At 47.8% G+C, this 26,297-nt stretch overlaps 1 protein-coding gene across 5 annotated transcripts in view; it reads left to right on the top strand.

The window, feature by feature from the left end:
* The first annotated feature begins 2,950 nt into the window (after positions 1–2,950).
* The window catches only part of LOC144336410 (disco-interacting protein 2 homolog B-like), a 105,325-nt gene continuing 81,978 nt past the window's right edge, over positions 2,951–26,297 (top strand). For all 5 annotated transcript variants that reach the window (XM_077974827.1, XM_077974825.1, XM_077974828.1 and 2 more), the window contains exon 1: positions 2,951–3,096. In XM_077974827.1, the coding sequence (XP_077830953.1) occupies positions 3,079–3,096 (18 nt within the window). In that variant the 5' untranslated portion in view covers positions 2,951–3,078. The remainder of the gene's footprint in view (positions 3,097–26,297) is intronic.

The following is a 26,297-nucleotide window of genomic DNA, read 5'->3' as shown; positions in this document are numbered from 1 at the left end:
CCCTCCACCATGCAAGCAAGATTAATGGTACCTCTGGCTCCCCTCAATCTTCTCGTCTGCAGGGTGCCTGGCGTGGCAGTGTGCTGCCTTCCGTCTTTTTGGGGAGAATTAGTCGTGTTTGTGTGTACTGCTCAGCTCAGCCTGGTGCGGTTGTGTGAGTGAGGAGCTTGGATGCTAGGTGACCCTCCCAGGCCTGCCTCCCACCTCCCTAGGCCTTGTTCTAAACTGACAGATAAACAGTGTGTTTTGGAAGAGGACAGCAGCAGGGCAGGAGAGAGTTTGTTCAGACTTTCTCCTCGCACTGACGTTTGAGCCTTCATCCAGCCTGGGCACTTCTACAGAGCTGCGTTTGTGTGTTGCAAACCATTCCCTCCCAGTAACCGTGCTTTCAGAGGTTTGGAAGTGTGACTTAACTCATCTTCAATTTAAAGCGTACTATTAAATTTTAGTGTTGAAACTGATGTATTTTATGGCCTTTATTTGATTTCTCTTGATTTTTTTTCCCCCATATGAGACGTGGCATCTTAAGGGAGACAGCCTGGTGTTGGCCGCCTTTCCTAAGGATGGAAGTGAATTCTGAAAGCCCTTTATGTAGGCAGCGAAATAATCAGGGAACCATTATTATAGCTATGTCTGTCCATGTAAAGCGAGCACGACTCATAAGCAGAAAAAAGTGCAGCCCGGGGCCAAGGTGAGCCCTAATGCTGCCTGTGCCTCACCTCCCTGCCATGAGGAACGGAAGTGCAAGCGCAGGTGGTTGAGTTAGCCTCCAAGCCCAGCCTGCGCCGCCCTCACATCCCTCTGCATCTGCAGGGGCATAGGCCGTGCTGCCATCCCTCGCTCAGTGCCAGGGCTGATGCATCAGGAACAGTGGGTACTGTCCGCCCCTTGCTCGGTGCGAGGGATGATCTGTCAGGATCCCTCGTGCTCATCTGGTCCTCATGTCTTCATCACCAGCCTCCTGCTGGTAACGGGCTTGTTATTACCTTGGTATGGGTAATAACATACCCATACCAACGTATGTAATAACATACCCATACCAAGGTGTTGTGGGGTGGTGCTCAGTCCTCCGAGGGAATCGGCCCTTAGACGATTCATATTCAACAGGACCGGGAAATGGGTTCTTGTTCCATGTCCTGGATCCCAGGAAGCCCTTGCCCTGGACCCTGTAATGCCCGGGGTCTTCCTGAGAAACGCTGGTGCCACTGGAGCACAGCCCAGCCCAGCCCCCTCCAGTTTCTCCGCTTTGTAACTGCACTTGTGTTTAGCAGATCTTCCAGGACTTAGATGCTGCTTGGTGTGAGCCAGGTTTTGTGTGGAAAGAGGAGAGATCCGAGCCGGCAACCAACCAGCCCAGAACCATCTTTTATTCTTCCAGATTCTGTGTCCAAAAACTTACCCGTGGACATTGAGGGTGATGCATTTCTGCTCGAAGACATCTGTGGACTCAGCTGGAGGGATTGAAAGGATGTGGAGCCTCTTCACTCCTGGCCTGGGCTTGGACCTGCTGTGCAGCCTCTCAGTGGCACCAGGGCCCCCTTGTGTCACAGTGGCCTCGGGTTGGTGGCACTGCCCCAGGGTGTCCCAGGCTTCATGATAGTAGGGCCTGCTTGTGCCATGGCGGCCTCAGGATGGTGGCACTGCCCCAGGGTGTCCCAGGCTCCAAGGTCAGTGTTCCGTCCAGCGAAGGGAAGTTGTACTGTAAGGTCTAGTCTCGGAAGGTGCCTGGGGTCCTATCCTTCAGAGCGGTCCTGCACTCACCACAAATCAAGCCAGGGGAGGCCCTGCCAGAATTTGCAGCTGTGTTTCAGGTCATTCCACAAGGCCTCTTTTATTTTGGGCTAGTCAGGTATATAATTCTTATTCTCTGGTTTTTTTGAGACAGGCAAAAAAAAAAACAAAAAACAAAAAAACAAAAAACCTTTTTGTTGCCCAGGCAGTGGTGTGAGCACAGCTTACTACAGCCTCAACCTCCCAGGCTCAAGCGATCCTCCTGCCTCAGTCTCCTGAGTAGCCAGGACCCACAGGCACATGTTCCCCTTGTCCCCAATGCCTGACTTATTTTTGTATTTTTTGTAGAGATGGAGTTTTGCAATGTTGCCCAGGCTGGACTCAAACTCCTGGACTTAAGCAGTCCAGCTGCCTCAGCCTCCCAAAGTACTGAGATCACAGGCATGAGCCACCGTGCCTGGCCAAGTGTGTTTGTAATTTCAAAATTAAGAGGACCCAGAGTCAGTTAATGACGTCTCTACTGGAACATGCTGCTTATAGTACATTAGGAAAAATCATCCAGAACTTGGAAAAGGGGCTGGACAGACACAGCCCTTTGAGGTTGTCCGATGAACCCCTGGGGTCTTTAACCATCTGGAGGGATGTACCATGTCAGACTCACTATTGTCGACCGGCTGAAGCCCAGGTTTCATGAGGCTTTGTGTCAGCTTGTAGTACTTTCTCTGGCAGAGATGCGAGTGACTTCTGCTCAGTGAGAGGCTCATCTCAGGGACTTCATGGCCTGAGGGACGGCAGCCTGTTTGAGCTGATCCAGCAATCTCGCGCTACCCTTATTTTCTGAAACGCCTATGAGTGACTTCTCACACGGTCTTTGAAGCGGCTTCATGCCCGCCCTCCTTGGCAATGATCGAATGCTTTTTTTGACCCCTCGTCCCCTTTCTTTGGGGTGTTCCAATCTCAGTTCTCATGATGTGTTCTGCTTCTGCAGGAATTTCTGAAGCTGCTGAGTGTAGAAAGCACTGAGGAGGCTGTGCTCCCACCCCTGTGAGTCTTCCAGGCATCATCCTCTCCCCTTGGCGAGGCGGCGTCCATGGCACACCGAGGAGGCTGTGCTCCTGTCCCCCGTGAGCTTTCCAAGTGTCCTCGTCTCCCCTCCAGGGGGACAGGAGGAACCTTTCAAACCCTTCTTAAACTTGTTTTCATGTCTTTGTTTTAACAGTTTTCTTTGCATCGTCTCCCTTATCCAGAAGTGAGGGTGAACGGAGTTATTCACGGGAGTCAAGAAACCACACGCAGCCCAAAGTGACGTTTGTTTCCCTGAAATGATTTGTGTGTGTTCACCTTAAAATGCAATCAGTAAAACAGGTGTGTTTTGAGGAATGACTTTAAATTACTCAGGTGAAAATGTGACAGTTAAATTTCATCATCTGTGCGGGTGTCCACAACCCCCTTCTGTGATTGCGTATGAGTTTGTGACTTGTGGTTATTTTTGAAGAAAGAAAATCTGTTGCTGAGGACTTCAGATGGTGTGCTGGGATTGTGTAGGGTGGACATCGGGGGCTTCAGTATGTGGCTTCCTTGAAGAGGTTCAAATTAAGGCTGAGAGTCCCTACTCCAAAATGCTCCGAAACCTGAAACATTCCGAGCTTCCTCATGACACTCGAAGGAAATGCTCTTCGGAGCACTTTGGATTTCAGGCTGGGGATGCTCAACTGGAAAGTGAAATATTGCAAGACCCTTCTGGCCCCAGGAGCTTGGATAAGGTCATGGAGGTGGCCTGTGCCGGGTGTCCCTGGAGTGTGAGGCAGCCTGGGCTCGCTGAACTGGTTTTTGTAGGAGCCACAGAAGGGAAAGAGGGTCAAAGTGGCCACGCCTGGCTCCTGAGAAGGCTGGACCAGAAGGAGGTGGGCGCAGAGGGCAGCAGTAGAGTCCCCAGCGTCCGGGGCTCCTGTCCCTGGTGGAGTTGAGAGCCTCCTCTAGTTGTGGCCTCTCCCCTGTCAGCAGCCACTGAGGCCTGAAGGGAGAGGGGGCTGAGGAGAGGAGGAAGGATAGGCCTACTTCTGGAGAGGGCCAGCATCTGCCTGTGCTAGCCTCGTGTGTTACTCCTGCATCCAGGGTGCACGGCCATGCCTCGTGGTGTAGCGGTTCCCGGGATGCACAGCGCTCTTGTCTGCAGTAACAGCTTTGTCTCCGACCCTTGGAGGCAAGTTACCTTTTTCCCCAGTGAAAAGAGGTAGAAAATCTTACAGAAATGCATTTGCTCTAATGTCTATTTTCCGATAAGACATGGTCGCTTAGGCTAAATCTTTGGGACGTCAAGGCAGGAGGATCACTTGAGGCCAAGGGGTTCAAGACCAGCCTGGACAACATAGCAAGACCCCATCTGTATAACAGAAAAGTTAGCTGAGTGTGGTGGTGCGTGCCTGTGGTGCCTGCTACTCTGGAGGCTGAGGTGGGAAGATCACTTAAGGCTACAGTGAGCTGCTATTGCTCCACTCTACTCCAATCTTGGCAACAGAGCCGAGACCCAGTCTCAGAAAGAAAAGTAAAAAAAAAAAAAAAAAAAAAAAAAAAATCCAGAAATGTCATTTTGTTTTTAAATTATCCCAAAAGAAAAATCGTTTTTTTCTAAGAATGTAAAGGGAAACTGATACGATTCTTTCCTTGCATTGTTTCTCCTTTTCAAATATTTACAGTAGTCTGTCCACATCATCTCTCATCTCATTACAAAGCAGCAGGTGTCTTTGAGGTTAGTGGTGTTTCTCTGTGTCGCACCTTGGAGAACAGCCAGCATGAAACCTCTTACCACGATCGTGTACATCGTTTGTAGTCCCAATTAAAATCCTCTCCAGAGACACCTGTGCTGCTTATTACAGCAGAACTTTGGTTGTGCTGAAATGTGCATTCAGCTAATGGTTTTAAGCTCATATCTGAGATGATGCTGTGTAATTCCTGAAGCGTTATGGGATCAGTAATGATTGAAGATAATTCTGGCTGATGTCATTTAGAGGATATTTTTCACTTCAAGTTAAAGCTTCCTTCGTGATAGTCATTTTGGGATTCATTTAACTATGTGCTTTATTTCATAGCTCAAATTTTCATTAGTCATTTCATAGCATAGGATTTTGAAAGCAGATTTGGCAAAATCTTTCTAACAAAATGTTTGCTTATGACGTCCCAAGGAACAGCACTCAGAATTGCTGGTAACTGTGGTACATTTTAAGGCTGATGATAGAAGTCACTTGAACGGTAAGGGCTGCTCTGTGAGGCAGATGGGGTTTGAACCCCAACCCTCCTGATACACCAGTCCTGACCCTGGCCTTCTCTCCTCTCCACTGGGAGATGAGAAGGGTGCCAGCATCCTCCTCACAGGCTGTCCTGAGAGCCCTGGACTAAGGGCTTGTTTTCCTCTTGCAGGTGGCGCAGATGTGGGGGCTTGACGATATACACACTGCAGGCTGCCAGTGTCGGGGTAATCCAGTGTTATTCATAAAGGGGGGATTTGTTTTGCTCCCCTGCAGACCAGGTGCTGTGCTGCTGTTGTAGCAGGTGTGTGGATCCTCTTGGGTGGTCCTCAGGTGGACAAGGAGTCACCGATTCTGATTGCCAGTGTTAGATGTGAGGGGACCATGGACCTCATGTGTTCAGAGGGGAGGAATAAAAAGTTTTGCTTGTAATTCCAGGACTGTCTATCCCAGGAATGCCAAACCACTGGCTTTCACCTGACGCAGTCGTAGGTGACACGGTATGGAAATGAGGACTCATGTTCCGCATACCTGAGCCCAGTACCCATCTCCCTCCAGGGCCGTGGCCAAGCCCTCCTCATTTCGTTGGGTTGCCAGCCTGGGGATCTGTAAGCCCAGTGACGTCTCCGGTCTCGGCCTCCCTCCCCGTGGGGACAGGAGGTGGCTTCAGGAGGCTGGTGATGAATGCCTGAATGAAGCCGAATTGTGACTGCAGTTCTGTCTAAGGGCCTCCCCGGGTGTTAGATGTCAGTAAATGACACCTGTGTGTGGATCTCATGTGATGAGAGAAACAGTGGGGGAAACCAAAGCTTGTGGAGTCTGCAGGTTCTCGACTTGGGGGGTGTGTGTACCTGTGTACTTGGTGAGGGGTGTGATGTCTGGAATGAGTGTGCAGGTGTGTCACGTTTGTGCGTGTGTGGTGAGTGTATTTAGCAGGTGTGGCTGCAGTGAGCATGTTCATGTGTGTTGCATGTATTTGTCAGTGTGTGTGGAGTGTGTACGCGCATCATATTTAGTGAGTGTATTTGAGGGTGTGTATGGAGTGCATACATGCGTTTGCATGCATAGTATTGGGTGAAGGGGTGGCATGTGTGGAGTAAACATGCACACGTGTATGCTGTGTGTGGGGTTTCTACGTGGTCCTCCCCTGAGCCTGCTCCTGGGCCCTGCTGTCCTGGCAGCTTTACAGTTTGGTGCGTGTTTGATTCCGGAAGATTCTGGAACCAAATTCTGAAGCTGTGATCACAAACTTGCAGCCCTGGAGGACGCTGGCCCGTGGAGCCGGCACGAGGGTCTCTGCTGGCCTCTCCCTGGGCTCTGTCCACAGAAGAGCATGTCCGATGATTGAGCTGTGCGGGTCTGTGGCTCCCCAGCCTCGAATCAGCCCTCGGTTCTGTCCCACCTCTGTTTTTCTTGCTGAGGGGCTCCGGGAAGTGATGCCTGGGATGGCGTTTTCACCCTGGGGTTGCTTCGCCAGCTGCCCAGGTGCTGGCTGCCTGAGACCTGCTGCCGTCCTGGGTGGACGGGGCTGGCGCGGGGACATCCCTGAGCACCCGCGGGAAGGCAGGTTTAAGAAGTGCCAGAGGTGAGTGGCTTCCTCTCACACTTGATTTTCTGGAAAGTTCTGGGTCTCATATTTTTCCCTAAGGGAAGTTAGAAACTGAGTTTCTCTTTAGGGGAACGTCTTCGCAGCGTCTGTTGTTTGAATGTTCTCCAAGTGGAATACTCGGGGCCGTATGTGTTTGGGAACATCCGTGTCCTGAGCGAATTCAGTAGGGAATGGAGAGAGGCCTCCTGTCAGCTTGGCCTCTGTTTCCAGCTTGTTGAGGGTTGGCGGCTGCTGGTATCCCAGGGAGAGTTAAACACCGGGCGGTGTGGGATGGGAACGTTTGCTCTGACAAGGTCAGTGGGAAAGCGTCTAAACAAACGTTGCTGTTCTCCGGGCTCCTCGGGGTCGAGCTTGTTTTGTGGGGTTGAGGGAAAGCTACCTTTCTTCCTCTTCCTCACCATTTGAAAGGTGTCCAGGACACGTTCCTCTTGGAGAGGTGATGCACGTGAGTGGGGGTCAGGTCATAAGCTCCGAGGTTATTTGGGACCTGTCAACTGATTTCCTGTAACACACAGGTTCCTGATTAGCTAAAACATTTCAACACGACGTGATAGCTGGTGGTTGTTTAAAGACTATCACAATTTTCCAGTTACTCTTTAAATGCCTATTGAATAAGGGAAGATTCACATATTTTTCTTTTCCTGTCTGCATACTTGATATTTTGTTTTTTGTTTTTTATGTGGGTGTGCAGCTAACAGGAATTAGAAGCAGTCTCAGCCCTGGGGAGACTTCAGGACCGCCTCAGTCAGTGCTGAAGGGAGGCAGGGATTTTGGGGGCCTACCTCCTCCATAGGACGGACACCAAGGGCCAGAGGTCAGCAATCTCAGTGAGGTCACAAAGACGGGCACACCCAGCACCCTGGCCCATGTGCCTCTCCTACACCTTTGTCTCTGCTCAAAGCTGCTCTCCTGGGTCATCACGGGTGATCTTTAGGCACGTGCTTGGTTCTTTCAGAAGTGGCATCTGGCTGTGGTCAGTGTGGGCCCTCAGGACTTCCATGTTTTTGGCTCACATCAATATTGGGCAGTGGTGTATGTTTGTTTTGGAGGGGTAGATCCGGTGGATTTTGGCTTTGCCAACTCATTTAATACCTGTTCTCCTAGGCGCGGGGACCCTCTCGTAAGCCGCATGTTCTCCTGGGTTCTGGGACCCTATCATAAGCTGTGTGTTCTCCTAGGCGCTGGGGCACTCTCATAACCTGTGTGTTCTCCTAGGCGCTGGGGCCCTATCGTAAACTGCATGTGAGGGATCTCGGAGGTGCTCCTTATGAGGATCCGATGCCTGACCTGAGGTGGAACAGTTGCAATTCAAAACCACCCCCCAGAAAAATTGTCTTCCATGAAACCCATCCCTGGTGCCAAAAAGGCTAGGCGACAGCTGGCCTAACGCGGGCTAAGATGTCAGTAGATTTTTGGACTTGGGCCTCAGTTGAAGAGGGTTAGATTTTGAAAGGTGGGCTTTGAAGGGCTTCTAAAGGGCAGGTTTTCATCTCCAGTGGGGCCTGGGCAGAACTGGGTAGAACTGACCCAGAAGCTGACAACTAGTCAGGCTGGCTCACTGCCTGTGTCCTGTGTGTGCAGCCTTGCTGTTTATTCAATTGTCTGGTGGCGTGGATTCCATCCACAGCCTCAGAGTAGTGGAAGCCATTACTTCAAGGCTGACCTTATTTAACTTTATCAAAAAGACATGAAAATCATTTAGTATAAATCTTCCAGATACCTGTATCCTTTCTTTTCCCAGAGGCTTTTTAAGTATTGCAACTTAAAAATCTTAAAAAATAACTTAAAAGGAAAACCTCTAAGTACATTTTTGGTGAGCACCCTTGACAGCTTTAATATGTGAAGTAAATTCCCTTGACTTTTGTATTCCTAGAAACTCGTTCATGTTTGCAGAAGACTTTGTATTTTGTCAACAGTGGCCACTGTTCAGTGACCATCATACCTGCCGTGTCTCATTTAGAAAGTTGGATGTGGATGTATTCACTTTTCAGACACACAAACACATGGGCTGTTTGTTTTTGGTTTTGATTTTTTTGGGTTTTTTCCCCCCCAGCTGAATTCAAGAAAGGGAAACAAGCAGAGTAAGTCCCCGAAAGTGTCTAAGTGGCTGGGTGGGGGATCCTACTATGGTGTTGGATTGTGTTCTGCCAGACATCGCTCCTCGAAAAGCTGACCCTGAAAGGGCTGGCATTGCCCTCACCCTGGGACATTCGTCTGTCTCACCAGAAAATGAAGAATCTGCCAGAGTACTGTGAGTAAAATTCAGTCAGAACTCGATTAACTAAGAGGCTTTGTCTCAAAGGCCAAAACATGAGGACACATTTTTAATTTTTAAGGAGCGCTTTATCGTGAGTCAGTTCTGACGTGTACTGCATTAGGAAACCTCTGAACTTCCACAGTCAGGCCCAGAACTCTGAGGGAAAGTGGTTGTGCCCTTCCCACTGATTTTTGTCACTAGCTTTATTCATTTCCTTAAAACCCTTTTTGTATGAGTTCTATTATAGTTTGAAAAAAAATTCACTTAGGTAGAACTGGAAGCGTTTCCGCAGTATTAATACTCATGACCCGTTCTGGGTCTCAGTATATGTGTACTCTATAAATGTACATGTGTGTATGTGGTGTACGCATACTACGTATATTTCCACTGTGCATGTATTTACAATGTATAGGTATGTACACTACATTTGTGTCCTACACACGTGCATGCTGTAGGCATGCATGTACATGTGTATGTGTATCTATGGTCACTATGGTTATATGCGCACTTGGACACCTATCTGTTCTGCATGTGTACATACATGCATGTATTTAATGCCATATACATGCCTGTGTACATACATCATGTGGGTATGTGCACATTATTTCTGCAGAGTATATATACATATGTGCACACAAGCATGCATGTACACTATGCACACTGAATAAACTTCTGGATATGTACACAGTAATACATATACATGCTGCATATGTATGTACACTATTGCATATGTGTATACGCTTTATACGTTAGTGTACTGATGTACATTGTATACATGTGCATATGTGTACACTGCACATGTGTATGCACGCTGTAGTGCACCTACGTACATTTGGATAAGAGTGTATGCTATACGCACGTGTATACATATAGCAAATAGCATACCTATGTACGCACGGATGTGCATGTGTATGCCATATGCATGTACATACAGGTATAGTATACCTGTGTACACTGCATATAGATGGGTGTATGTGCTATGCATGCGCATACGTGTTAGCTTATGTACATTTGCTATATGGATGTGTGTATGCTCTATGCTTTTACACTCGTAGTGAACTTGTTTGTACACTATATTTGGATGTGTGTACACTCTATGCATGTACACCACATGGATCTGGATGTGTGTGCACTCTGTACCCATGTAGTGCACTTATGTACACTCTACGTATTCGGATGTGTGTACGCTCTATGCAGGTACACGTGTTACAGTGTACCATATACGTACACTATGTGGATGTAAATGTGTGTGTGCTCTATGGCACCAGGAATAGGGCTCCCGCAGGGATCCAAGAACACACCATCTCGCTGGCACCGGAGAGTGTAGGATGAAAACAGTTGTTTGTTACAACCTAGTTGAAATTTGGCAGGTTGCTATATCCTTTGCAACGATTTAGGAACAGTCACTTCATTGATGTGTGTGTTCCTGAAATCATAAACAGCTCTGTGAGGTGTGTCTCATCCCCAGACGAGAGAGGGAACCGAAACAACAATGACTTGGTCACTTAAGTGAGGTAGAACTAACACAGCAGCTGTCTACCTTTCTGTATTATAACTTTGTCAGCAGCTCAATGAGAAATCGGCACTCATCAGGAAATGTGTCCACTTTCTACTGTTCTTTATTCGTGGCGTATTTACTGCCTCGTGTTATTCCTCACGATGTAGCAAAATCTCTCCTAGAGTTGTGAATATAAACAGTTCATGACAAATGTAGTATCTTCTTTGTTAACATTGAAAACGATATGTAAGTTCATCTTCAGATACTGTTTGGAAGGATGAGAAAGAAGATGTTTAGGACAAAAGAATAGAGAGCTTTCAAGTAAACAGGGAAAATAAGGACTTTGTGCAAAATATTTCCAAATTTGGAATTTGAGAATATTAAATCTCACATCTAAGATCATAGGTAGTTTTTTTGGGGGGTTTTAAAATTAGTACTTGGTTTTCCATGTCTTTGGGAATTTCAGTCCTGATGGAGGATTGCAAGAATAATCTGATTTTTCAGAACAGAAGGACAGTCTATCTCAAAGGTAAATTCCAGGTTGTACCATAGAGAAACAGAAATTGCTGTCAACTTTCTGTAAGGTTCTTCAGTTCTTTCCTCTTCTGTGGTTAAAAAACCATCTCTGGGTTTAGTCTCAGCCAAGTTCCTCTTATTAGGTTGCCTTACATTTCGCACAGCTGTTGAGTGTCTTCATCATTCGTAGTTAACTTGTCAAAAGCAAAACTTTGTACTAGTTAGATCTGAGCACCTTGAAGGCAGGGCTTTGTTTTATATTTTTAATAAGCAGCAGGGTGATGGCAGGACTGGGGCCCTTCATCCCATCATGCGTTCCTCAGAGCTTTCAGAGTTCTCACTGCGTGCCGAGTGTGGTGTTGGCTGTGTAGCATTTAAATAGGAATATGAGGCTCTGTGACTTGGGACGCTCTTACTACCTTCATAGAGAGCTTGGTGACAGTTTAGCATGACAGCTTGCACACCTGTTGTATATAGTTTATTACGGCCCCACAGAAAGGGTATTGATTTAAACGTGACTAATTTCTCTTGTTTATTTTTGCCTTTATTCCTAGTTACAGTCCCGATACTTTTTCTTCCTTTAAAATCTTGCTAATCGCTGGTAAATTCGTGATAAACTATATTTATGTGTTCTCTAAATCTAGCGATTTAATTGGAGGTCATTTTTCTTGTACCATGTGTCAGTGCTGTGTCAGGATGGTTCAGTTTTACATTGTCAAAGGATTAACTAGAGCAGGATGCAGTCTTACTGGAACTTGCTCATTTATGAAATATAGGCACTTTATTTTTTGTTATACTCGAGGTGTGCTCAAATGTAAACATTTTGAGCCGTGTTAGAAGGATATACAAGATTGTAATGAAGAAATCAACAACTTGATCAAGTACCAGCTAATGAACTTTATGTTTGCCAAGGTCCATGTTCCATATACTTCAATCAGTTTTCATCTTGACCTTTTATTTTTTTACTAGAATCTTGGTCTGTCACCCAGGCTGGAAGTGTGGAGCACAGTAGTACGATGTCCGTTCACTGCAACCTCTACTTCCCAGGTTCAAGTGATTCTTATGCCTCAGCCTCCCTAGTAGCTGGGGTTACAGGGTGTGTGCCACCATGTCTGGATAATTTATTTTTAGTAGAGATGGGGTTTTGTCATGTTGACCAAGCTGGTCTGCAACTCCTGACCTCAAGTGATCCACCCACCTCAGCTTCCCAAAGTGATAGGATTACAGGTCTGAGCCACCATCCCTGGCCTGATCTTCTGTTCTAATATTGGTTATTCAGTCTCAATGATAGTGCCTGGTTGTATTAACTTGTTGTAGAAAGCACAATTGCAATGAATTTGGTTGTGTATGTACGTGCTGACTTAGCGTTCATGGCAGCACTGTGAGGTGGGCATTGTTCCTGAAGGAAGGATGGATGGGCAAGTCGGGGCTTAGATACGGGACTTGTGGGCAGTCACTGTTGTCCCATGGCTGAGATCAGGCCTGTCTGTCGCCTGTACCCTGAACTCTTTTTTTTTTTTTTTTTTGAGACGGAGTCTGGCTGTGTCGCCCAGGCTGGAGTGCAGTGGCCGGATCTCAGCTCACTGCAAGCTCCGCCTCCCGGGTTTACGCCATTCTCCTGCCTCAGCCTCCCGAGTAGCTGGGACTACAGGCGCCCGCCAACTCACCCGGCTAGTTTTTTGTATTTTTTAGTAGAGACGGGGTTTCACCTGTGTTAGCCAGGATGGTCTCGATCTCCTGACCTCGTGATCCACCCGTCTCGGCCTCCCAAAGTGCTGGGATTACAGGCTTGAGCCACCGCGTCCGGCTCCCTGAACTCTTAACACACGAACGAGCAACGGTCAAGAGTCGGTGCTCGAGTGTGATGTGGCCTGTGGTGTGTGCCTCTCAGCCTTGCTTTGGCTCGGGGTAGCAGGGCAACAGCTCCGTCCCTCATGCGGCCACCTGGGAGTCCCATTAGAACCCACTGATACCGTTTATAAATGCCAGGCATCGAACGTTCTCCTTGGAACCAGCACATCTGGAATCGGACAGTGCAGTTAGATTCTCGGCCAGCAAACCTGTACAGGAGTGTGTGAAGTCTGCGTTTGCTTCTCCCGGACAAAGGTGAATTCCCGGTCACTAGTGGATGACAACAGGTGTGGCCTCAGGAGCAGCACGGAGACAGGCACCCGGGTGCAGGAAGAGCACCTGCAAGAGGGGTTGGGGAACGTGACAGACGCACGTGCGAGTTTAGCTGTTACCGTGGCAGGTGGGGGGTGGGTGAGACCAGATTTTCTCATTGTTGCCCCTTTCTGAAAAGGGCCCTGAATTGACTTCTCTGTGGCTCCTCGCGCCTCCTTGTCAGGTTGGAGGAGACTGCTCCCCTGGCTCAGGCCCTGCTTGCGGCGAGACGGAAGCTGCTGTTGCTTGCCCTGCCCTCCCTGTGACGTCGTCTGTGCTGTTGTCCGGGAACAGTTCTGCCGAGCAAGCTTGCACTCTGCTCCCTTCTGCTCTTGGATTTCATGTCTGGAAGGCTTGTGTTCTTTCCTGATTTTTGATAATGCTGAGCTATGTTTTCGCAAGGATCACACGTGCCCATACAGGGAGAAGCTCCTTTGCAACTTTAGCATCTTGACGCTCTCAAGCAGAGCTTGCTATCGAAGTTGACAGCCTCCTGTGTTTTTGTTTTGGCAGAAACTGAATTTCAGTCCTAGGACAGCTTCAGCACACTTGATCCTAGCTCTTCTCTCTCACTGCTCCCCTTGTGTGTGACAGAAATCATATGCCCTGAAGTTTACCAGTCCCTTCATTTGAAAATCAGTTAATGCATGCGATCCTCATGAGAATTTTACTTTTTATTAAAGCAATCGCAAAGACTGGGTTTTGTGAAACCAGTGTTTTATGTGTATATTACTTGCACTCACAATGAGCTTTGTCTTCTAAATATTTCATGTTTCAGATTAGCCCTGGAATCATGCCCTGGAGTAGTTTTACTTTTCCGCTTTTATTTTTGGCTAAGGTAAAGTTGAGAACATTGTGATATTAGGTGTAGTGAGCCCTTTTAGTTTCTTCTATGTCTGTTTTCTTTTAAGCCAGAACCAGCAGACGGATACCAGTTTGTGAGCACCTGGCATCTCCCAGGCCTTTCCTGGGTCTTCCCTCAGCTGTCTCGTGGACAGAGCAGTCACTCGTGGAACGTGAACCTGAGAATTTGTGCGTGGAATTAAGTAAATGTCATAGCTCTCTTCTGTGACGAACGGAATCACATTAAGCCCAGTAAATTGTAACAGCAGGTTTTGCACATGCAAAGCATTGAACACCAGGACAGGTAACCAGGCTACGACGCTTCTGGTCCTGCACAAGACCTCCGGTATCACAGCACATTTAACAAATTGGCTGCATTGAGTGGTTGAAAACGTTGTGTATGTACCATGTCCGTGATTTTCGAGGGCCTGGAAAAACACCTCTGTGGTTATAGCAATCTTGATCGTTGGGAGCTTAAGGTTAGTACTGGGGCAGACTGTGTTTTAAAGAATCAAGGTCTCTCGAGTATGTTTCGGTTTTCCCATGAAGAAGAAAGATGTTAGCTGTTCTTTCCTGGACTGTGGCTATCAGAGTGCCCCACCATGGTCACTCACACGTTTACTTCATTTTCATTTAAGCGGGCTGGGCTTGGGCCAGAGTACTTCGGTTGTCAAATGTCATATGAGGCTGAGGAACTGTCTTCTGCTTCATCGTTGGCATATGGAAATACTGTTTTTCAAAGCATACTCTACTCTCTCATTTGTGTTTATATAAAATAATGGAATGGTTATTTTAACTGTGCAGTTTCCTATGCTTGCTTATTTAATTGCGGAAAGATAATGGTTTTATTTTGCTAAAATCTGTGCTAGGAATTGTGCAAAATCTTTGTGAAATGCCCATTTTACTAGCTTAAGTTATAGATCTTTGTATAGAAAAGAAAAAGCCTATTGCTACAAGGAGCATTGTCTTTACCGATGCAAAAAGCTTTAGGCTTATTGGCCGTGTAGTCAGTAAAATGCATTAGAATGTGGCGAACATTGAGAAAAGCATTGAAGTTTTAAAATCTGCTATGCAGTTTTTTTCAACTCCCTCGCAAGATACTTAATTTGAATAAAAGACAGAATAAAGTGTTCCCATTGAGGAAAGGGGCAAGAGGACTGTTGAGAATGTGTTCTGAACCTGAGCAGTCCTGCCACGCTCATCTGTGATGTGGTGGTGTCCATGGTATCACTTTTACAGAACTTTAAGAATGCTGCTTCTGTGAATAAAATACATTTATTCTTAGCATTTCAGTTTTGAGTTTTGAGAAGTGTAAAAAGTGTTAATGGTTTCTTTCCCTTACAGAATTTGCTTGTTCTTTTTTTTTTTTTTTAAATGCCTACAAGACTGTGAAGCACATTAGTCACTTAAAAAGAAAAGAAAACAAAAAAGGGCCGGGCGTGATGGCTCACGTCTGTAATCCCAGCCCTTTGGGAGGCCGAGGCGGGTGGATTGCTTGAGCCTGGGAGCTTGAGACCCAGGGAACCGGCCTGGGCAACCTGGTGAAATCCCGTGTCTACTGAAAACACACAAATTAGTTGGGCGTGATGACTGCACACCTGTAGTCCTGGCTACTCCAGAGGCTGAAGAGAGTCGCTTGAGCCTGGGAGGTGGACCTTGCAGTGAGTGGAGATCACGCCGTTACTGTCAAGCCTTGTTGACAGAGTTTGGACCCTGGCTGATAAACAGCAACGTTCATAACGTATGGGTGAACTGCCCGGCTGCTCTGTCTAGAGTAGAATAAATCCAATTACGTTTTTGTCTTTTATTAGCATTGAAATTTTCTTAATCATCCCTTTGTTTTCATTACATTGTAGCAATATATTGCTGCTTAGAGTCTGGAACAAGTAGGCTTCTCTGGATCAGGTTCTTACTGGATTGCTAAAACTTAGAATGATTTTTCCCCTCTTTGGATGTGACTTATAGAACTTTGCCTTTTGGGGTGATGTGTTGCATTTGATAGCGGACACAGGAACGCCCAAAGAATTCACTTACGGGGCTAAAATGTACGTACTTTGTAGTGTTTCCCTCCTAGAATGAAAACGGTACCTCTCATTTGTGGGTCGATGATGCTATTTGCTGAAAACATTTTAAATTTTATTTATTTTAATTTTTTGAGACAGAGTCTTGCTCTGTCGCCCAGGCTGGAGTGCAGTGGCACGATCTCGGCTCACTGCAAACTCCACCTCCCAGCTTCACGCCATTCTCCTGCCTCAGCCTCCCGAGTACGTGGGACTACAGGTGCCCGCTACCATGCCTGGCTAATTTTTTTATTTTTGGTAGAGAAGGGGGTTTCACCGTGTTAGCCAGAATGGTCTCGATCTCCTGACCTTGTGATCCACCTGCCTCGTCCTCCCAAAGTGCTGGGATTGCAAGCGTGAGCCGCCGCACCCGGCCGAAAACATGTTTCTTTACTGCCTCAGTCCTCAGTTGGGTAGTCTGTTCTTTGTAGGACATTCAGGGAGCGGGGACATCTTGAGTCTTGAAAGGCGCTCTCTGTGAGATGGGAATCTTCCGGCTGCTTATTTAGGGAATCCTGCTGGTTGTCATTTACTGTAGAGCGCAGTTTCCTGGCTGCCCTGGTCTTTGAGGGGAGGGAGACTGAGGGGTCATTTTCCCACCTGGACCAATGTGTTTATTAAACCTGGCTTGTGTATCATTTGGATCTTTTTATGAAGGAAAAGCCACATCTGTGACTTTCAGATGAGTGGAAGTCATGTTAAAATATATATATATATTTATATATGAAATATATATATATATATATTCTGGCTACTATGGAGAAGTTTTGTCCTTGTGACCTCTGAATACAGTCACAGGAGAGCAGAATGTTCACGGTGTGGGTGCTTAGAGTGTACACGCAGAGTCACATTCTTCACTAGTATAACGTTAAAAAGTGACAAATAAGAGAAAAATATTTTGCTCATTACAACGTCGGTAAGAAGCTGGCAGCACTCTTGTTTTTGGAGGGGTGTGAAGGGAATATTGAGAAAGTGTCATCAACATTAGACTCGCCCACTCTGCAAATCCTGTGCCAGCTGGAGTGAGGACCCCGTGATGGAAAGATGCACCCCTCTTCCCGGAAGGAGTTGAATCTTTGTAGCGCTCAGGACGCATGGTTCATCTCTATATAAAGGCAGAGTGTGAAACGCCGTGGAGGCTGAGAGAAGCGATGTGGTTAGCAAGTATGAGTGAGACGTTTGGGGCTTGTTAGCACCTGGTGTGTGTGCAGCAAGCTTTGCTATCTGCACATGTGTGATTCTTAGAACACTGGCGTCTGGAACCGTGGGGGCTGTCGAGGGCCCCAGATCCCGGCGGGCTGAGGAGTTCCCTGTTACCACCAGGATAACCGTGATTTTGAAGGCTGTCACTCAATCCCAAGTCCTGGAAGGGGCTCCTTTCAGAGAGGAAAACACCCCTAGAGCCTCGGGCAGAATTCAGTGATTTTTCTTATAATGTTGCTTAGATTTCGCAAACATGAAACCAAGAACATATTTCAGAATGCTTATGGTTCTTCTGTAACCATGGAAACAAAGTAATTTGCAGTCGATGGACAGTTTGCGGAAGCTGAACTGCCTACATCGTGAGCACGGCGCTCTCCCTACCGCCCTGGGCCTTGCTCCGGCTTGCTGGGGAGGCTTTGCAGGGCCTCTTGGGTGGGATACCTCTCTCATGTCCCATGTTGCTACCCCTGGTCACAGCCATACTGCTGGGCACCTGCGACGTGAGGACACTGAGTGGACACGGAGCCGCGGGGCAGCAGTTGGTCAGGAGGTGGCATCCACATGGTCCGAAACAGGTTTCTGTTCATTAAGAATGATCATTGCAATAAAAACAGAGTGAAAGAAAACTCTACTGACCTGAGAATGCGTCAGCTGAGTTGCATAGGGAAGTGCAGTGAGGAAGGTGAGGGCTGAAAGGAAATGAGGGAGGGAGAGGAAAGGAGAGAAGGGAAGCGAAAGGGGGAGGGCGGATGGGAGTGAAGAGGGAGATGGAGGAGGAAGAAGAGAGAGGGCGGTGGGCAGGAGCCTGGGAAATGTGTCCCAGAGCCGGTTCCTGACCGTCGTGGGTGCGTCAGAGCTGATCTTCCAGGAGAGGTGGCCTTGGGAGGGTTGACCCTTAGGAAGTGAGGGCCAGGGGGAGCTGATTTTTTGGCCCTCAGCGGGGCTGTTGTTGACCTGAGATACAGTCGATAGTTTTCCTGAAGAGATCGTCTGCACAGCCACCGTTTGCTGCCAGGTTGGAGACAGAAGTGCTCCTCCCCATGGATTCTTTCTAGTTTGTGGATTTTTCCCAGTTTACCTGAGCAGCCTGTCAGTGGAAATGTCGGGGATTACTAACATGTCTCCATCCTACAGAGCAGTCGACCAGCTTCCGATCCTGTAGTTGTTGGGGGCACCATTCCGGTCCTGTCAGTGCCGGCCCAGCGTGGAAGCCGCAGCCCGAGGCGCTGGGAAACCTGCGGGGCTCTCACTGCCAGGGTTCTGATGGGAATCGAGCGCTGGAAGAAAGATGTCCTTAGGGCAGAGCCTGGCGAGGAGGGGGTGCTGCTGTTGCAGCAGTACATGGAATTTCAAATGACAAATGAAACAAGCTTTTAATTATGACCAGAGCCCTATGCTCTGCGTTTCTTCAAATGGAAATGTTGTGCTGAAATGAAATTGCTGTTAATCGGTTGCCTCATGCAAGACGCAAGACGGAGGGCTGGGAGCAAAGTAGAACGTGGACTTATCTACAAAGCTTCCTCCTCTCAGACTATCATCAGTTGGATGGTGCTACACAGGAATATGTGAGAATTCGTGTGAGAAAGGTGATGGGTGCAGACCTGTGTGACCGGCAGGTGTAGGGGAGGTTTGAGAGAAGCTTTTGGCTGAAGCGATGTCAGATGCAGGTGCTGAAGTGTGATGTCTGTCTGGATGGAAGAGCACACACGCCTCTGGGCTGCGGGAAACAGATAAAGGAGGAGGTGGACAGACGTGAGTCATGTCTTAGGAATGGTAGCAATTCAGGCAGACCCAGGATCAGGCTCCCACGGGGGAGGAGTGGATATCAGGACCCAGGGAGCGTGGGGCGGGGGTCATGCCCAGGCCTCTGCGGGTCTTGCTCTTGTGTCAGCAGGGCCCTGTGCTTGCCCTCCTTAAAACTTTCCTGATCCATAAAACGGGCACGACAAAATCCACCTTGTGACACTGAAGCCTAAATGAGATGATGTACATGGTGTCTTCCTTCCCTTCCTGACACATCCTAGACTCACAGCTATGGTAGCAGCGACAGACTGGATGGAATGCTGGAGCCGCTTTGCACCTGGTGAAGCCACATGGATTTGTGCAGTGCTGGCGACTGTCTCTGAAAGCCTTTGGTCATGGCAGTGGCAGCCTGGAGTGGCTCTTGGCATACTTGAGTCTGTGGAGTGCAAGGTTGACTGGAGCTCCGAGGCCATTGATACTATCCAGGGGTGAGCTGATGAGGCCCTAAAACATGGGGGAAGGCCGAGAGGACTTGGCTGCCAGAAGGATTGTAGATTTCTGGCTTCGAGAACTTGCTGACTTATGGACATAGGAAGGTAAACCCAGATGGCTCCAAAATTGTAAGTCCAGAAGAAAGGTGGGAGGGTACAATTGCTGACTAGGTCATGGTTGCCCTGTCCCTTTGTTTCTGGCCATCGTTTCTCCTCCCTCCCCCTGCCTTTGTGGGCTGGAGGGCCTGAGCCTGCACAGCGGTCTATTTCATGATGACAATGGCCGATTATTACCCTGCAGTAAGAAGTCTCTCCATTTTATTTGGCAGCAGTAGTTAAATAAATTTAAGGAGTGATGGTGTAGTAGTATTTGTTTTGTTTGTGCTTTTTTTTTTTTTTTGTGTCATTTAACTGAATGTTATTTCCAATTTCACTGATCACTTTGAGAGGCCAAAACATGCTTTGATTTGTTATTTTGTGTTTGAGCTAGTTTATTGCCTCACAGGAATGCCAAGTATTCTGTTGTCACACATCATTAAGTATCTCAAATTGTGTTACTATAATACTTAGCTGAATTACCTCCCTTATTTTGGCTTTTAAAAGTCTAAAATCTGTGTGAAACACAGGATGGTGCATCTCCATTGAGGGTTGTTGAGAAGTGTGACTTTTCCTGGCATGCTTGAAAATCAGTGACATTATTTTATAGAAACACTTTGTAACTGACAGCAAAGCTAGAAGCTCCTGTAAAGGGCAGAGTAGGCAACGTGTTATGCTTTGAGGGCCACAGAAGTCTCTGCATATATTTCTTTTGTGAAAACGTCAAAGTGTAAAAATCACTTCTGGTTCCCTGGCCAAGGCTCGGTCGGGGATCGTGGTTTGCAGACCCTTGACAGCAGCTTAGCTGAAAGCTGGTCTCCCATGCGGTGAGCAGGAGCCTACCTCATTGCTTCAGCCAGAAAGATGCTGCCCTCATGCTGGAATTTACTTCAAACAAACTTGAAAGCTCTGGCACCGCTGCTCATTTCCATACTGTTGCAGGCTATCTAAAATACGGAGGATGCCTTGGCGTTTTGATTTTGTTACTCCTCTTGAAGGGCTCTGAGATGGCTCATCGCGAGTTCGACATTTGCAGAAATGATCAAGCAGAGCTGCAGTCATCTTGCAGATCAAGTGAAGTTTTTTCTGAAAGCTTGTTACAGGCTTAAATTTCTGATCCTGTTCCATCCACTGATCTTGTATGATTGGTTTTGTTTTGCACCCATTTGGGTCTGTGAAGCGTCTCCCCACCGTGGTAGAACTTTAGCTCTGATGTCATGCATGATTCGATATCCTTACTCCTCTTCTGTGAGGAGAAAGCGCTGTAGCTCCTGCGTGGTTTCCGGCCCCTCCCTGCACGCGGATGGATTGGGAGGTATTTGTGGTGTGTGAACTTGCTACCCCCAAAGGCTCCTTGTTGACTCCCCTGGACCAGACTCTTCCCTACTCCCATGGACTGCACTCCTCCCTCCTGGTTCATTCCCCGGACCACATTCCTCCCTCCTCCTCCCTGGCTCACTCCCCTGGACCACACACGTCCCTCCTGGTTCACTCCTTGGACCACACTCCTCCCTCCTGGTTCACTCCCTGGACCACACTCCTCCCTCCTGGTTCACTCCCTGGATCACACTCCTCCCTCCTGGTTCACTCCCTGGGCCGAACTCCTGCCTCCTGGTTCACTCGCTGGGCCGAACTCCACCCTCCTCCCTCCTGGTTCACTCTCCTGTGTCCCCACGCCTCTCTCCTGGTGTACTGTCCTGGGCCCCCATGCCTCCCTCCTTCTTCACTCCCCTGAGCCCCCACTCCTCCCTCATAGTTCACTCCCCAGGGCCCCCACTCCTCCCTACTCCCCTGGGCCACTTTCCTCCCTCCTGGTTCACTCCCCTGGGTCCCCACTCCTCCCTCTTGGGGTCGTGTTAGTTTCTGCTGTGCTTGTGCCAGCACGAGAAGGCTGAGTGGCAGCTCCAGGGCTATGGCTGCGCGCGAAGCTGTGGTGTTAGTGCAGAGAACTGTGGGGATGCAGCTGCCCTTGCTGTGATGCTTCGAGTGTCACAGTCGGTATGGGAAACTAGGTGGGATGTGGATGTCCCAGGAAGGGACAGGAGCCTCCCCTCAGCCTCTGTCAAACAGTTCTCAGCCAGGCATGGTGGCTCATGCCTGTAATCCCAGCCCTTTGGGAGGCCGGGGTGGGTGGATCACCTGAGGTCAGGAGTTGGAGACCAGCTTGTCCAATGTGGTAATTTTTGACACATTAAGGATTAAGGAAAATGACTCTCACTCGTTTGCCTTGCTTTTTAATTGATGATTGGTGTAGCCCAGTAGTCTGAACTTGTTAAGCAACCATTCTTACTGAAAGACTAATGTTTAAAAGTCTCTTCCTCTGGACACGTCTTTGGCTGCTGTAATCAAATGCAATGTAATCAAATGCAATGTAATCAGCACTGGTTAATGGCTTTCCTTGTTTGGCTAACAAATGCTCCTCAGAAACTTTGGTTTCTTGTTATTTTCATTTATAATTATGTTTTAAGCCTTCTAATTTTTCTAGCTTTCCTGCGAGTTGGGAATAATTGTGATGGGTGCTTAGTTTGGGATGTTGACGTATACTCTATGCCCAGCTACTATGCCATTGTGTGAACACTGATTTCTCACTTTCTCATGAAGACTGATTTCACCTAGTTTGGTAAATTCTATTAATTTTAAGGAAGGGGGTGGAATGCATCTACTGTTAGGAGGCTTTTTTAAGGATCGGGGAAATGTTGCCATGATTATTACCGTTACAGAAGGAACATAAAAATACGTGCTGCCTTCAGTCATGATGAATATGTAAGTCCGCATCTGTGACTGCAGAAAACGGCAGCCCCAAATCTTAAAATCGTGTGGATGTACCAAGCCCATCTGCAGGGCACTGTGGAGCAGCCTGCATTAGCCGAAGTTGGCCCACAAGCCCTGAGGGATGGTGTCTGAGTTATGATAAGGCTCTGACTTGGGATTAAACAGATCTCCTAATACTGTGATATTCTAAACAAAGACACGATACTGCCCAGGGAGCCCAGTGGGCACCTGTAGGCAGTGTAGGTGAGAAAAGGTTCCAAAGAAGATTCCTGCAGCTCAGCTAGGAGGATTCTGTAAGGCAGTAGACACATCAATGTTCACATGGGAGTGTTGAGCTATATTCATTCCTTTTAAGCAGCCAGGCTTGTGTGTGTTTTTAGAGGCACTCACATAGCGCCCCTTCCACCCTCACTGCCGGTTGTGCCTGTTTGATGTTGCGGATTTCTGTGTTAAGTGTGTCCACTCTCCAAATGTATCTCTGTCTCTAGAATATTTTAGAGTAGATCATTGTTTAAACGCTTGCTTTTAGTGAGGAAGAAATCTTTAAAACGGGCCATACAGACCCTGCTATAAATGTTGAACAATGGAATGTGTAATGTTTAACACGTAGTGTTTAAAGTAGAAGACAGTTTAATTTAGAAATCCTGTTGGAATGCCAACTTAAATTACCACCATCCGTATGCATATGGAAAAGAATGAGAGAGAATGTACAGAATTGGAATTTTGTCTATTTTGTCGAGATTCTGTAATGTATCAGGTACAAGCCTCACTTCATGATTTAAATGCATGAAGCTGAAATTACAAAACTTGACAAAAACATGCCTTTGAATAGTGAGCCTTTATCCTCCTTGAAATAGTGATTTATTCACTAAAATGTCCACCTGCAACTTTGTCAAACACATTTGTTGCATTAGTTCTCAAGTGAGCTCAGTTTTCCAGACAGGGAGATTATTATTGCTTAAAGTTTGTCCTGATGATGTTGGTGAACAGGGAAAATCCTATGATGTGGATCCTCTGTATGTGTTACACAGCAGACGCGGCCTGCCCAACCCTCTGCCTGTAACTGGGAACCTTGACTGTCAGGATCATTGTAGAGAACCTTGAGGAAAGCAAAACAAAAAGCCTCTGGAGTAGCAAAAGATGTCGCTGATTTCATGCAGTAAAACTTACACATTTTTCTTTAAAATGCATCCTTCGGAACCTCAGTTTGCTGATTATTTTAGAATCACTGTAGTCTGCTGACAGCAGTCGTGGGAACAGGTGCATGGCCCAGCTGGTGCAGGGGGTCTCAGAGCGGAGCCACACTGCTGACACCGAAGGAGGGGCTGGAGCCATCACGCTCGTGACTCGTGCAGATGGCCTTGGCTGACCTCCAGAAGAGGAAACGTCAGTATCCAAGGAGGAAAAAGTCTATTAATTTCATGGGTGTTTGCCTTCGCAGTGGCTACAACCCTGAGTTTGTGGCACCTGCTGTCTCTGGAATGAGGAGTCTTCCCTTCCTGGCAGACAAGCTCTAGATGGGAACAGGAGCTGTGGTTGCTGGATTGAAGAGGTTTCCTTCTTGGGGAGGTGGCCTTCGAGCCTGACATGAAGGAAGCTGTGACTGGCGGGAAAGGGCCTTGGAGACAGTGTATTTACCAGGAGGGTCGGTGACTGAGAACCATCCTGTTCCGAGTGTTGCCATTCTGGTTCTAGAGTAAACTTGGGGAGAAACAACAGCCAAAAGCCTCGAGGAATATTCTGTGATGTTGATCACGTTTGGTAGATTTGTTGCTGAGACTCTGAAATGAGAAGCCCGGGAGGTGCAGGTCTATCAGGCCGTGGGACGTGGGAGAGCTGCTGCTTCAGGGGTTGGAGTCCCCGTGCCAGAGGCTCAGTCCTGCAGAGACTTTTGCACAGTGGGCAACTGCTGCCTCTGGTTGATTGTGAGTCCCCCAGATGAATACCCATGAAAGGTACCATGTCAGTAAAGAGTCAAACTCTGTGAAGCATTTGGAGATTTATTCTGAGCCAAATGAGTTACCATGGCCCTTGATATTACCCTCAGGAGATCCTACGAACGTATTCCCGAGGTGGTCAGAGCCCAGCCTGGTTTTATAGCTTTTAGGGAGACATGAGACAATCAATCAAATAAATGTAAGATGTACATGGGTTTGGTCTGGAAAGGTGGGACAACTGGAAGCAGGGGTGTCCAGGTCATAGGTAGATTTGAAAATTTCCTGATTGACAGTTGGTTAAGAGAGTTGTCAGATAAGGGGTTGTGGAGACCAAGGCTTTGTCATGTGGAGGAAATCCTCCAGGTAGCTTCGGAGAGAATAGATTGTAAATGTTTCCCATCAGACTAAACGTCTAAGTTCTGTCTAATTCCAGAAGGGAGGTAGGGTGATGAGGCAAGTCCGACCCCCCAGCGATCATGGCCTGGACTAGTTTTTCAGATTAGCTTTGGAATGCCCTTGTCAAAAGCCGGGGCTGTTCAGATGGCCAAAGTGGCTTCGAATTCTAATGTTTTTACAACCAGAAGGTGATTGTGTTTTTTTCTGTGGATGACAGCCAGTGTGGTAATTAATATTTTGTTAGCAGATTAATTTGGAAGTCAATGTGTTTTCATGTATGTTAATTATTAAATCATCAACAAACAGAGAAGGGCTTACTTTGAAACCAGCCTGAGACTCAAGAGGCTCATCAAAGAAAACGATGGACTTGGGAGAACTGATTCACGTGTTTACTGCGCCAAGTTTCAGGCATTATGAGAAGTCTGTGCTGATACATTGTGACTTGAGAACTTAAATCTTGATGGACTCTTGAGAGTGAGGCTTTTTTCTTTTTCATTTTCTTTTAAACGGTCAGCGTTTCTGTCTCCTGTGTTTTGTCTTCCAGCTGTGGAGCACTTTAGGTTTGTGTTCACGTGGCGTTGTTCCCTGAACCACCAGGTTTGTGGCTCCGCGTTCCTGCCCGCCTTGATCGCGTCTTCCCCGCCCCGTGGGTTTTATCCTGAGGACGGTTCTCCGCTGTGTGGAGTGGAGGATCAGTGGACAATGGCTTTACCGACTCATTTTCTATGTAGCTCCCAGTTTCTCAAAATCATAATTGTCTTGGATTCCCTGTGAACTGGGAGTCAGGCCTTGGGCACAGTGCTGGGTGGCCTTGGGTGCAGTACTGGGGAAGGAGGGAGAGATGAGAATAGGAAGGATGGGTTTGTCAGGGGAAGGAACCCTTTGCCGCATTCCTGTGTCTGTTTTAGGTTAAAGATGAATGGCCGGGTGGTGGATGTCTCCCCTGCTGTGGCTGGACCTTGCTGTGCTGAACCCTGAGCAGGGGCCCCAGCAGCTGCCTCCTGCCAGGCCAGGGCCACAGGGCTGGGCTGCTGCCTCTAGGGTGGGTTGCGAGGGCTCGTGCCAAGTTGCAAGGGTCTGCACCGCTCCTGTGTGACCTGAGGGGCATGGGGGAAGCTGGTCTGTGCTCCTTACCTGGGAGAAGTTGAGCTCACCTGGGCCAGAGCCTCTGGGAAGGTATTAAGGCAGAGGCCTGGAATTCCTGCTTTCCCCAGACAGCAAGAAAGCTCAGTGTTGCACCTGCTCTGAGATGCCCTCAGCAGCCATATATAGTTGACTTGAACATGAGGGAAGGTGTCAATTAACCCGGCTCTGTGGAGAGCTTTGAGGAGTCCAGGCCCTGGGCCCCGGGCTTTTTAATATGTTCCTTCCTGAACAAAAAAGAACAAAAGATCCCTGTCCCTGATGCCGACTGCATGGGGTAGGACATGCCGAGCTTGCGTGGGGCTTGCCCCTGAGTTTTCCTGGTGCTCCTCCCAGCCCCCACGGACACCAGCCTTTCCAGGCCGAGGCTTGTCCTGTTTAGACCCTTGTTGGTGGGGTCTGTGGTCCTGGATCGAGGGCCCAAGCACTTCTTTCATGATTATAAATGATTCACCAGAGACGCACGGCTGTCCCCAAACATCTCACGAGCATGAGATACAGCCAGTGTCGCCGCCGCAAGCTCATAATTCTAGTGGAAAGAGGAAATTTTACTTTTAATGTGCTCGTGTGACTCAGATGCAAATATTTAATTCC

Source organism: Macaca mulatta, chromosome 18 (genome assembly GCF_049350105.2).
Source record: "Macaca mulatta isolate MMU2019108-1 chromosome 18, T2T-MMU8v2.0, whole genome shotgun sequence".
In the NCBI taxonomy this organism is placed as follows: domain Eukaryota; kingdom Metazoa; phylum Chordata; class Mammalia; order Primates; family Cercopithecidae; genus Macaca; species Macaca mulatta.
Note: the sequence above shows the minus strand (reverse complement) of the source record. Positions and strands in the feature narration are given on the sequence as shown.